The 14,030-nt window shown below is 37.8% G+C and overlaps 1 protein-coding gene across 3 annotated transcripts; it reads left to right on the top strand.

The window, feature by feature from the left end:
* The first annotated feature begins 3,305 nt into the window (after positions 1-3,305).
* pglyrp1 (peptidoglycan recognition protein 1) lies at positions 3,306-9,291 on the top strand. 3 transcript variants are annotated; one of them, XM_012968332.3, is made up of 5 exons: positions 3,306-3,403; positions 4,672-4,733; positions 7,137-7,338; positions 7,995-8,113; positions 8,923-9,291. In XM_012968332.3, the coding sequence occupies exons 1-5, from the start codon at positions 3,321-3,323 to the stop codon at positions 9,099-9,101; spliced, it is 645 nt and encodes a 214-aa protein (XP_012823786.1). In that variant the 5' UTR covers positions 3,306-3,320; the 3' UTR covers positions 9,102-9,291. The 3 variants fall into 3 exon arrangements, with proteins under 3 accessions (XP_012823786.1, XP_012823787.1, NP_001015775.1); XM_012968333.3 differs by lacking the exon at positions 3,306-3,403 and adding an exon at positions 3,772-3,811; NM_001015775.1 differs by lacking the exon at positions 3,306-3,403 and having other exon boundaries at positions 4,673-4,733; positions 8,923-9,286.
* The last annotated feature ends 4,739 nt before the right edge of the window (positions 9,292-14,030 follow it).

Genomic DNA, 14,030 nt, shown 5'->3' with positions numbered 1-14,030 from the left:
TATAGAAGTGAATGAAATATATATCTATCTGTAAATAAATGTATTGTTCTTATAAGGGGTAATTATTTTAGTTTTATATATAACTACTGGTAAATTAGGTGTTGGTTGTTCTCCCATCATTATTACATATTTTTTTAAGGTGCACTGTAGAGTATATGTTACTTGTAATGTACATCATCAGAGGCCACCAGGCAAAATTCTCGCCACCCAGCATTACAAAACTGCAGAAAATTATGATGTCACACATAAGAGTTTATAGCCTACAATTAAGGGTTCTTCCCAAAATGTGTTAGGCTGTTTGTATCCCAGCAGCTATGTTTTTATATTTAATGGAATAAAGAATACAGAAAGGAGTGCAGCCTTTTTCCTTTTTTATGGTAAAAGTTTATAGAGCCCATGAGCAAATTGGGAGCCTTATACAGTCATGGCCAAAATTGTTGGCACCCCAGAAATATTTCCAGAAAATCAAGTATTTCTCACAGAAAAGTATTGCAGTAACACATGTTTTGCTATACACATGTTTATTCCCTTTGTGTGTATTGGAACAGAACAAAAAAGGGAGGAAAAAAGCAAATTGGACATAATGTCACACAAAACTCCAAAAATGGGCTGGACAAAATGATTGGCACCCTTACCTTAATATTTGGTTGCACACCCTTTGGAAAAAATAACTGAAGTCAGTCGCTTCCTATAACCATCAATAAGCTTCTTACACCTCTCACCGGGAATTTTGGACCACTCTTCCTTTGCAAACTGCTCAAGGTCTCTTATTGGAAGGGCGCCTTTTCCCAACAGCAATTTAAAGATCTCTCCACAGATGTTCAATGGGATTTAGATCTGAACTCATTGCTGGTCACTTCAGAACTCTCCAGTGCTTTGTTGCCATCCATTTCTGGGTGCTTTTTGACGTATGTTTGGGGTCGTTGTCCTGCTGGAAGACCCAAGATTCCGGACGCAAACCCAGCTTTCTGACACTGGGCTCTACAATGCGACCTTAAATCCTTAGGTAATCCTCAGATTTTCATGATGCCTTGCACACATTCAAGGCACCCAGTGCCAGAGGCAGCACAACAAACGCAAAACATCAATGAACCTCCACCATATTTCACTGTAGGTACTGTGTTCTTTTCTTTGTAGGTCTCGTTCCATTTTCGGTAAACAGTAGAATGATGTGCTTTACCAAAAAGCTCTATCTTGGTCTCATCTGTCTACAAGACGTTTTCCCAGAAGGATTGTGGCTTATTCAAGTACATTTTGGCAAACTGTAGTCTTGCTTTTTTATGTCTCTGTGTCAGCAGTGGGGTCCTCCTGGGTCTCCTGCCATAGCGTTTCATTTCATTTAAATGTCGATGGATAGTTGCGCTGACACTGATGCTCCCTGAGCCTGCAGGACAGATTGCATTTCTTTGGAACTTGTTTGGGGCTGCTTATCCACCATCCAGACTATCCTGCGTTGCAACCTTTCATCAATTTTTCTCTTCCATCCACACCCAGGAAGATTAGCTACAGTGCCATGGGTTGCAAACTTTTTGATAATGTTGCGCACTGTGGACAAAGGCAAATCTAGATCTCTGGAGATGGACTTGTAACCTTGAGATTCTTGATATTTTCCACAATGTTTCTCAAGTCCTCTTCTCCTCTTTCTGTTGTCCATGCTTAGTGTGGCACACACAGACACACAATGCAAAGACTAAGTGAATTTCTCTCCTTTTTATCTGCTTTCAGGTTTGATTTTTATATTGCCCACACCTTTTACTTGCCCCAGGTGAGTTTAAAGGAGCATCACATGTTTGAAACAATCTTATTTATCCACAATTTTGAAAGAATGCCAATAATTTTGTCCAGCCCATTTTTGGAGTTTTGTGTGACATTATGTCCAATTTGCTTTTTTTCCTCCCTTTTTTGTTCTGTTCCAATACACATGAAGGGAATACACACGTGTATAGCAAAACATGTGTTACTGCAATACTTTTCTGTGAGAAATACTTCTTTCTGGGGTGCCAACAATTTTGGCCATGACTGTACATCCCTTTGAAAGCTACATCCAGCCTATATGCTTCCAATTGGACAACTTTGCAATTTATTTATATAACCCCAGCAAATGTCATGATCGTCCCAGTAATGCTGATCATTCCTTTCTAGTACTAGACTGCCTGAGTAGTGCCTGAGGGTGCTCAGAGTCTCTTTTCCTTGTACGTTCTCTTTGCTCTTTATTGTAAGTAAAACATGGAAAAAACTACTTACAACCCTTCCCTGCTTTTGTAAACAAGCCTTTTTTTCTTGTGTATATCAAATATTTTTGGATGCATAGTTTAGACAGTTTAGTAATAGCTGCCAAATCTTTGGATTGTAAACAACTTGTATTCTGTATAAAATGTGGAATCTACAGAGCAAGCAATTTACAGCACTTAAAAGTGTAAACTATACTGTGCATCACTGGCAAAAGATTCAATAGAAGTCAATGGGAATTGTCTTTAACAACTTATTATTTTTCCTTTTCATTTATTTCTTTTCCTAGTTCATTAAAACATTCAAGTTTCTTAGTCTTACTGAAAATAAATGAAATAATATGATTCTTACAACGTGCAACTTTTTTTTTTTTTTAAGAAAAACATGAAGGAATATTCTGTCATTTTTTCTTAAATAAGCTAGCATTCGAGAAAAAGTTACACGGTATTTTTGGTGACGTCCCAGGTGGAGAGGTGTGTGTGACAAAGCGCCCCATCTGACATTGCTCTTATTTTAATGTGTGTTTATGGGTAAACGCGCTGAGGACAAAATATATTTTAAATATATAATATTATATATATATATATATATAGTTATGTGTATTCAAACATTATTAGTACCAGAATTTTTTTTTTTTTATTGACAAGGCTGAAATTATTGTTAAAAAATGTTGTTTCATTAGTCTCTAGAGGGCAGATTTTTTGTGCTAAAAACATTTTTTGTTTAAAAAAGCAAATTTTTCACCATTAATTATGCGTCAAAACCACAAAACACGCAAATGTAAAAATATGCCATCTAAAAGCTGTTGACCTCATGTAGAAGTCAATGGAAGCTGTCTTAGGCAAATCATAAAAATCTTTATTTAGTTTGTGGTTTTAAAGTTTTTATTTTATTTGTAAGCACACAAATTCTTTCAAATATTTGCAGTTTTTTCATTCTAGTGGGGCAAAGTATATTTTAGTATTCTATTTATCATCACAGAACCAATTTTACTAAACCAAAATGAACTTATATCTAGGCCTTACAAGGTTGGATGTGATATTCTAATTGTAAATAAGATAATCTATAAAAATAAACAGAACTCAGAATAAATGCTTATTTTTGTTTCAGCTTATCAGAGACTCAGGGACACTGAGCCAGGTGCAAAGACAGATACTGGGGCACTGCTCTGCAGGTAAAGAGGCAATGTTCTGCTCAGTGGATTATGGGAATAAAGGGAAATTATACCCTATACATTAGTAGGATATTATGTTGTGCATTAATTATTTCTAAGTAGGGTTTATCTAGCTTATAGAAGCTTATATTAAAATGATATTTATTTTTTTTGCACTATAGTTCTCCTAGAAAACACTCTCCTTTTTTAAGAAGTGATTTAGAATTATGTATACATCTAAAAAGGATATTTCAGTGTTACTGTTTCTTTAAAGAAAACACAAAAATATTGCATTACAAGTCCCACCCAGTGCCAGCTGTTCCGCCAATGTCACCTGGAAACGCCTTCCTCTGTAATCAGGTTATTCAAGAGTGGTGAATAAATAGGGTTGAGAACAAGCAAAATTATTCAGGTTTTGGAAGGAAAAAGGTGAGTCCTAAATAGTAATGTCACCCTGTTCTGTTAGCCTATGCATAGACTGAGTTCTATAGACTATTATTCCAAGTGATTCATGGCTATTTCATAAAAAAGTGATTGGAGAATTCTAAAAGATTCACACCCATTTTAATTTTTTCACACTAATAAAAATAGTAGACTAACACATTTATTAAAGCCTTTTGGCTTTGTAAATACCAATTCATTAAAATTGAATCTACTGCTTTGACCAGACAATTAACTCCTACATATGTTAGAGTGCAGCAACAGCACTTAGCTCTAACTCTCTACTAATCTGAAAACTCAGTACGTGGTAAATTAAGCTAAATGCTCGGTTACTATAAATTGGTAAAAATTATATGAATCATTATATGAATGAAGGTGTAAAGTTTTCTTTTCTTAACCTTGAATAATAGCCATTAATGATTAATTTGGGCTGTGAGTGCTTTTCTGCATTGCTCTGTAATCAGCTGCAGAAGTAACCCACAAAACATAGGAATAAAATGAACATTACATTTGTACTTAAAACATAATAACATGTTATTGATAGCTTACCTTAGATATAAGCTGCCTTTATTGCACTTTGTGAATTTTTATACATAAATTGCACAGTTTCCAAAACATATTGATATGCATTCCAAGGCTGATAATAAATATGACTTCAGTTCTAGCCAACGAAACCCCAACATTATTTCTTAACCTGTTCTACAAAGATAGCATTTACAGGTTTAAACTCGCACAGTCTTGGCATAGATTTACAGGCACAGCTTAGCAGAGAATAAGTGAGAATAAATTTACTGAAATGGTATGGCTCTATATACAATATTTCATATTTGTGCATTTTTCCTTTGCAGGTGCCTCACCATAATGCTGCGTCTTCTTGCGATTTTTGCCACACTCTGCGCTGTTGCAAACAGTGAGTACTAGTACCATTACTCATTATTTACCATTGTTCCTTTGTTCATCATATATCCCCCCCAAACATATGCCACTTAGAGAAAACTATTAATGGAAATCTCTGCTCAAAATAATTTTTTTGTATAATGAAATAAAATGTAATTCAAAGAATCTTTCCAAAGTACATTAAGTACAGATTTTCATTGGTTTTGAAGTTACTAGTAAATGTAATTGCTACAGAAAGCAGTGTTTGTTTACCCTTTTTTGCTCTCTGAGTCTGACTATTGGGGTGCATATTTATCAAAGTGTAAAAGAGAGCTCACCCCAGCATGCAAGATAGGAGCTTTACCACTCTTTATTCAGTCATGTGTTAATTAGGAGACAATTTAATTTCTTTCTCATTGATAAATATGAACATAAAAATCAGCCGTGAGATTTCTCTCTGGTGGACAGTAGTGATCTCTGTTTTTACTGTGTGAATAACATGCCCCAGTGTAGTAATTGTCAGATCTTTCCAAGGTCTTAGAAATAGCTGGCTTCTGCTGTATAGTTAGAGTAAGAGCCAATAGCAGAGAATATAAACAGCCAGCAGTTATGTTTCAAAATAATCAAAACCATCTATGGTGAATATATATTGCAATATTGCTTGGATTTACATTCTCTTTAACTATACAAAATAGTTTGTGGGTGGGGGACCCCTTTAACCAGTTTAGTTTGCCAAAGACAGGTTTCTTGTGCAAAAACAGAATTAAAGGGGTAGTTTACCTTTATGTTAACTTTTAGTATGTTATAGACTGACCAATTCTAAGCAACTTTGCAATTTGTTTTCACTATTTTTTATATTTTTTAAATGATGTGCCTTCTTCTGATTCTTTCCAACTTTAAAATGGGGGTCACTGACCCCAGCAGCCAAAAGCTATTGCCCTGAGGCTACAATTTTATCGTTAGTGTTACTTTTTATTACCTAAAATATTTAGGATCATTGAACCCTAGCAACCAGATAACTTGTAGAAATTCCAAACCATAGCGTGAAAATCAAAAATTTAACTCAAATGTGAACAACCCCATTAAGCAAAAATTCATTTAACTATTTAATGGATAATTGAAAAAAAAATTACAATTGAATGTTGCTCAAAATGGCATTATTTTTATCATGCAAAAAACAAATTTTGGGTGTAAGGGACAATCATCAAAAATCTTAAAACTTTAATAACATTTAATTGATAAATCTTCATGAGGCATATTAAACCAGAAATAAATGATTTGCCAAATGAATGAAAATGTAGTTCTAAGCAATTTTCCAGTTTGTATCCATTAAAAAAAATGTAATTGCGATTAAAAGCAGTATGTGTTTGCCTCTTGCTATTCTCTACATTGGAGGATCTGACTTTTGAAACCATGTAGAAAAAGCCAGCTGATTACCAGACCTTAAAATTAATGTATATTAGGATTGCATTTTCTTTCATTAGGAAAAACAAGTATGGGGTCTATATTTGACAGCGCACCAGAATTTCCTAATTTCTATCTCTTCAAACCCACAGATAATCTGTTGCACAAAGCCATCGTTGCGAAACATACTTTTACTACAGGGTGCTAACACCTGTACGTTACACAAGAGTAAACACTAGTGCTGGGCGGTATGACCAAAAATTTATATCACGGTATTTTTCAAAATTAGATCGGTGTCACGGTATTTGACGGTATTTTTTTTCCCAATTAACATTGGTGGCCAGGGCCCCTAAATATTGCTATTGAGACAATTAGTATTTAATCCACAGGGAACAAAGTTGAAAATATGGAAAGGCTCATGTCGGTACAATTCCTCAGGGGTTCTAAATCGGTATATGAAGCACTGCTTCATGCAGTTCTGTACTTAGAATGTGCAATTTTGGGAGGTTTGTCCCAGTGAGGCGCCAGTAGAGGGAGCATACAGCCCCTCCACTAGTCCAAATGTTCAGAAAGGATTGCGGCCCAAGCCGCTTCTGTTGCCGCTTCGGGTTGCACCCCGTGCGTACGTGACGTCAGTACGCACGGGTCGCAACCCAATCTTCACCGGTATGGGGGTATTTCAAAAATGAATATCAGTTTTTTTTTTAAAAAAACGGTATTCGGTATATGGCGGTATACCGCCCAGCACTAGTGAACACAATATATGAAATGCCTGCTACCTGCCACAGAATGCTTTACAGTGAGTGGTCCATTAATGAGTTTAGCTTGCCTGGGACAGGTTTCTTGTGATAAACAAGAAAGAATTAAACAAAACTACCTTTCACTTTCTAAGGATAACTAAAAACTTGAATAACAAATATGTTTACCATCAACCAGTGTAACCTGTTCTTTTCATTTTGTTATTACCACTGCATCCAAACTAACCTTAAAAACAAAACAAACACTACAATGTATACAATTTATGTTCAATTAGGCTGCCCTACAATCCTAACAAAGGCTCAATGGGGAGGTCGTGCTGCCACCTGCAGGACTGCAATGACCACACCTGTCCCTTATGTGATCATCCATCACACTGCTGGGGCACACTGCAGTAGCCAGACTTCATGTATAAGTCAGGCCAAAAGCATTCAGAACTATCACATGAATTCAAATGCCTGGTGTGACGTTGGATACAGGTATGAGGTTTGGTGGCAGGGCTGGAACTAGGGGTAGACAAGTGAGAAACATGTCCTGTGTACAGTTTCAGGGGGTGTAAGCGGAAGGAAACTGTGCAAACAGACAGGAAAGGGTGCAAAAGATCAGTGAGCTAAGTGGGGAATGCAGTGCAGACCAAGAGGCATATGCCTCAGCGGTGCAGTTGCTGGGGTGCACATGGAAGGAGACCAAGTGAGGCACATGCCTCAGGCGCAGTTGCTGGGGGTGCACATGGAAAGAGACCAAGTGAGGCATGTGCCTCAGGCGCAGTTGCTGGGGGTGCACATGGAAAGAGACCAAGTGAGGCACATGCCTCAGGCGCAGTTGCTGGGGGTGCACATGGAAAGTGACCAAGTGAGGCACATGCCTCAGGCGCAGTTGTTGGGAAGTGGATGGAGACAATGCCTCAGACAGGGACAGGTTCAAATGAGCACTGAGCTGAGGGGGAAAGCTGTGCAGACCAATTGGCTGCAGCAGCAAGAGGTGGTGGCAGCGGCTGGAAGGGTCAGTCATGAGCAAGCAGCAGGAAGGGCAGTGGACCAAGTAATATTTGCTATGGCTCTGAATGGAGTAATAAACATACTTGTGATTTTACTGGTGCACTGTTAATAGTTATTCACCCCTTCTTTTGTTACAGCTTCCTGGTAGGTGAGGATGGAAATGTATATGAGGGACGTGGATGGAATTCTGTTGGGGCCCATGCTCCTAATTACAACTCAAACTCAATTGGAATCAGTGTCATGGGAACATACACTAGTGAGTTGCAAGCTATCGTATTTTTCCGACTTTTATACCCTACTACTCACTTTACAGTGCAAAAGCACTAATAGAGTGTTCAGCAGCACTATATTCAGGAGGGATGGGCAGACATTTGGGGCCCAGTATGCAAAAGAGCTATATAACTAATGCCTGCCCTTTACAGGCATGTGGTAAATGCAGGGTTGGCTTGTGCCCACCAAGCTGCTCTGGATTTTTAGTCTTCCACAAGGTGCAGCCCCCAGACGTAAGTGCTTATTGAATGAGCACTAAAGTACAATTTTAGCACTTTTTAAATTACCCCTTATGCCAGCACCTGTAGACATTACAATCGAAATAGATGAGTACAACTATTAAGCACAGTTGTTGTTTTTTTTTTTTACACAATTTTATTTATATTCTTGCAACTTTCCAAACAATCACTATAATTTTCAGTAAGCTTCTAACTTATAGGTCAAGAATCTAACATGTTCTTTAGGATGTATGGGTGGGTTCCTGTGATCCCATTAATGCACCTGCATCTTATTCTACAATTGTAATTAAAACATACTACATGGTTAATTCAATACCAAACATGAGTCCATAATGCGGATGCTCAGACAAAAAAAGTTACAAAACCTTGTTCTAATAGTTTTGTGATCCTCTGTAAAAATATATGTATTGAAGGAAATCCACACTCACAGTTCTTATCCTGGTAAAAATATATATATCTCCATTGTAAGTTCACTTAAAGTCAGATATGAAGACTTCAACGTATGTACTAGTAACACATTCTCTTAACCCTTTTTTTCCATCATTTCTTTTACCAGACATTAACCCCAATACTGCAGCTCAGAATGCAGTTAAAAACCTCATCAGTTGTGGAGTGACAAAAGGATACATTAAGTCGACTTACATTTTGAAAGGACATCGTAACGTGGGATCAACTGAATGCCCTGGGAACACATTTTACAACACCGTAAAAACTTGGCCCCGCTTCCAAGCTTGAGATGTATCTTCTTGCCCAAGCAACTAATGTCTGAAGTTTTTAATCGGCTTTCCAACAAAAATATGTCTAAGAAAGGAAACCAGACAGATCACACAATACTCCAGAATATATTTTCAGTATCATACCTTTCCATGCAGACAATACACAGTAACTAAATGAAATAAAGTGTATAATATAAAGATAAACATTGCTTTCTTTGGATGTGTCTCTCTGTTTGACCTGCTAACTAAATCAGGGTTAACAATAATTTTGCACAGGATTCTCCTTTTCCGTTAAAAGTGTAATTTACCTTAAAAATAACTTTTAGTACAATGTAGACAGCAATATTATAAGTCAATATGCAAGAAGATTTTATTTGTTACTACTTAGCTGTTAGGCCTGGAATTTTAAGCGGTATCTGGTTGCTTTGGATGAATCAATCTAGCACACAGGCAGCTGTTAGAAAGTCAGAATGGAATATGAATAGGAGAGATTCTAAATAGAAAGATGATTGATAAAAAATAGGAATAACAATAAAACTGAAGCTGCACAGTCAAATTGTTTGTTTTTTTCATTTATGGAGCTCTAGCAACCAGAAGGCATTTTCACAGGCTGAAAAGAGGCAGAAACTAATAATTCATAAAAACAAGCAAAATAAACAATGCAGACAAAATAAAATGTTACTAAGAATAGGCTCCCTGTAAAGATGAGCTCCCCCTTAAGTCACAACCCACAAGCCAATAACTGCTGTTAAGCCTCACAGTAAAAGCTAAAATAGATTAATAGTTCTTTGTAAAATGTAAACTGTGAAAAATTCCTAAACCACTTTATATAAACTAAATGGAATTTAATAAGCTGTTAATATGAATAGACTTAAACAAATTCACATAGTGAATGCAGTTATACAAAACCATTGTGTAATTGCCACAGATACACATGGATAGCTGCCATACCATTGTTGAACATAACGTAGGAATGGTATGTGATCCTTTTCAACAGGAGGGCCACACAACTTTCCACTCTTTTTAGATACCCTTTCATACCCAGATACAGTGGCTTGCAAAAGTATTCGGCCCCCTTGAACTTTTCCACATTTTGTCACATTACAGCCACAAACATGAATCAATTTTATTGGAATTCCACGTGAAAGACCAATACAAAGTGGTTCCACAAAGTGGAACGAAAATCATACATGATTCCAAACATTTTTTACAAATAAATAACTGCAAAGTGGGGGGGGGGGGTGTAATTATTCAGCCCCCTGAGTCAATACTTTGTAGAACCACCTTTTGCTGCAATTACAGCTGCCAGGCTTTTAGGCTATGTCTCTACCAGCTTTGCACATCTACAGACTGAAATCCTTGCCCATTCTTCTTTGCAAAACAGCTCCAGCTCAGTCAGATTAGATGGACAGCGTTTGTGAACAGCAGTTTTCAGATCTTGCCACAGATTCTCGATTGGATTTAGATTGGGACTTTGACTGGGCCATTCTAACACATGGATATGTTTTGTTTTAAACCATTCCATTGTTGCCCTGGCTTTATGTTTAGGGTCGTTGTCCTGCTGGAAGGTGAACCTCTGCCCCAGTCTCAAGTCTTTTGCAGACTCCAAGATGTTTTCTTCCAAGATTGCCCTGTATTTGGCTCCATCCATCTTCCCATCAACTCTGACCAGCTTCCCTGTCCCTGCTGAAGAGAAGCACCCCCAGAGCATGATGCTGCCACCACCATATTTGACAGCGGGGATGGTGTGTTCAGAGTGATGTGCAGTGTTAGTTTTCCGCCACACATAGCGTTTTGCATTTTGGTCTCATCTGACCAGAGCACCTTCTTCCACATGTTTGCTGTGTCCCCCACATGGCTTGTAGCAAACTGCAAACGGGACTTCTTATGGTTTTCTGTTAACAATGGCTTTCTTCTTGCCACTCTTCCATAAAGGCCAACTTTGTGCAGTGCACGACTAATAGTTGTCCTATGGACAGATTCCCCCACCTGAGCTGTAGATCTCTGCAGCTCGTCCAGTCACCATGGGCCTCTTGGCTGCATTTCTGATCAGCGCTCTCCTTGTTCGGCCTGTGAGTTTAGGTGGACGGCCTTGTCTTGGTAGGTTTACAGTTGTGCCATACTCCTTCCATTTCTGAATGATTGCTTGAACAGTGCTCCGTGGGATGTTCAAAGCTTTGGAAATCTTAGCCTGCTTTAAATTTCTCAATACCTTTATCCCTGGCCTGTCTGGTGTGTACTTTGGACTTCATGGTGTTGTTGCTCCCAATATTCTCTTAGACAACCTGAGGCCGTCACAGAGCAGCTGTATTTGTACTGACATTAGATTACGCACAGGTACACTCTATTTAGTCATTAGCACTCATCAGGCAATGTCTATGGGCAACTGACTGCACTCAGACCAAAGGGGGCTGAATAATTACGCACACCCCACTTTGCAGTTATTTATTTGTAAAAAATGTTTGGAAACATGTATGATTTTCGTTCCACTTCTCACATGTACACCACTTTGTATTGGTCTTTCACGTGGAATTCCAATAAAATTGATTCATGTTTGTGGCTGTAATGTGACAAAATGTGGGAAAGTTCAAGGGGGCCGAATACTTTTGCAAGCCACTGTATACTAAAAAGGTGCATTATTCACCCAGTGCCACACAAAAGCCAATACTGATACTTCTTATATACCCTGTAGTATAGTAGATTATTTGTGCCAGTCTCATTACTATGTATTTTTAAAAGACTTACATGTACCAACCTGCACCAGAAAAAGATCTGGTATCTTATTGGGGCTGGAGATTAATGATTACTACAAAACAGTAACATTTTAGAGATATTAGCTTGAGCTCCTTGCAACTGCATTTGTGTCTACAAAGGGAGAATCTAGGAAAACACTTTTTAATCAGCAGTTTAAGTTAACAGCTCCATAATTAGCGAGCAGGCATATGTAGGATCCATCTCTCCAACCACACTGTTAATAAAGACTTTACAAAGATTTACTGAAACAAAATGCAATAACAGACTAAAAAAGAAAAAGCGCAATAGTCTTTTCCTGATTGCTATTCCTTTCTGATGTCCCAATAAAGAAATGATTTGTTTTATTGCTAGAAGTATGGCAGTATAACCAGAAGCCAATTAAGGTGTCAGCGTGTTTTGGAGAATAGGGCAGAAATCCAAGCAAACAGAGAGAACCTATAAACTCCCAAATGGTTAACTTTTGTAGTAAATCACTGCCAAACCCTTTAAGGGGTGGTTCACCTTTAAGTTAAAGGAACAGTAACACTAAAAAATAAAAATGTTTTAAAATAATTAAAATATAATGTACTGTTGCCCTGCACTGGTAAAAGTTGTGTGTTTGCTTCAGAAAGACTACTGTAGTTAATAGAAATAGCTGTTGTGTAGCCATGGGGGCAGCCATTTAAATTGAAAAAAGGAGAAAAGGCACAGGTTACATAAGAAGATACCAGATAAACTGTGTAGAATACAATGGGAATCTGCTACTTATCTGTTATCTGCTTAGTAACCTGTGCCTTTTCTCCTTTTTTCAATTTAAATGGCTGCCCCCATGGCTACACAGCAGGGTATTTATATAAACTGTAGTAGTGTTTATGAAGAAAACACACAACTTTTACCAGTGCAGAGCAATAGTACATAATATATTAATTATTTTTATACACTTTCATTTTTTGGTGTTACTGTTCCTTTAACTTTTAGTGTGTTATAGAATTGCCTATTCCTATTCATTATTTCTTATAGTTTTGAATCATTTTTTTATTTTCTTCTAACTCTTTCCAGCTTTCAAATAGGGGTCACTGACCCCAGCAGCCAAAAAACTATTGCTTGGTGAGCATACAGTTTTATTGTTATTGTTACTTTTTATAACTTGTTTTTCTATTCAGGTCCTCTCCTATTTATTTACCACCCTTTCATTCAAATTGCTACCTGGTCGCTAAGGTAATCTGGACTCTAGCTCTAAGATAGCTGATGAACAAAAAGTGAAAGAACTAAAAAAAATACTACAAATAAAAAATTAAGACCAATTGCAAATTGTCTCAGAATATTACACTCTACATCAGGGATCCCCAACCTTTCATACCTGTGAGCCACATTCAAGTGGAAAAAGTGTTTGGGAGCAACACAAGCATGAAAAAGGTTCCTGGAGGTGCCAATGAGAGCTATCATTGGCTATTTGATAGCCCCCATGTGGACTGGCAGCCTACAGAAGGTTCTGTTTGGCATTATACTTGTTTTTTATGGCTGCAAAACATGCCTCCTTTACCAGAAATTCAAAAATGAGCACCTGGTTTGAGGCCACTGGGAGCAACATCCAAGGGGTTGGAGAGCAACATGTTGCTCGCAAGCTACTGTTTGGGGAACACTGCTCTATATCATACTAAAAGTTAATTCAAAGGTGAAGAACACCTTTAAATCTGCTACGCAGTAAAGCTATCCATTCAGTTATTTTACACAATAGGACACTAAAAAGTGTACACATTTTCTGGTCGGTCTTCCAAATGCTTTTGCAATTCAGATTTGTTTTCAGTTTCAAAGTTATTAAGCATGTTATAAGCGTCTATTATAATTATTATGTAACAATTGCGCCACCTACTGGTATATCCCTCCAATTGCACAATCTGAGAAAACATGGTCAAAATGAAACATGGAACTGTTCTTATTGCGCTCTTTAGCGACTGAATTCCCAGCACAGAGCGTTGCCTTACATACTGGAACAATATTGGAATAAGATTTGCCTTGTCCTATAACCACTCTAGGAACTAGATGCGCCCTCTTTGTTAACTAATCCACCCCGCCTTTTCTCTGTCAGATTACGCCGCTGCCCCTCTGCGTAGCAAACTGGAGGGAACTTGTTTCGTGTCGATCACGTGGGCACGTTTCTACAGGCTTAACCAAATCAAGCAGGAACTAGCCGCTAAAGTGGCCCGGAAGCGGA

The sequence above is a fragment of the Xenopus tropicalis genome, chromosome 8 (genome assembly GCF_000004195.4).
Source record: "Xenopus tropicalis strain Nigerian chromosome 8, UCB_Xtro_10.0, whole genome shotgun sequence".
Classification (NCBI taxonomy): Eukaryota; Metazoa; Chordata; class Amphibia; order Anura; family Pipidae; genus Xenopus; species Xenopus tropicalis.
This window is presented reverse-complemented; position numbering and strand designations above follow the sequence as displayed.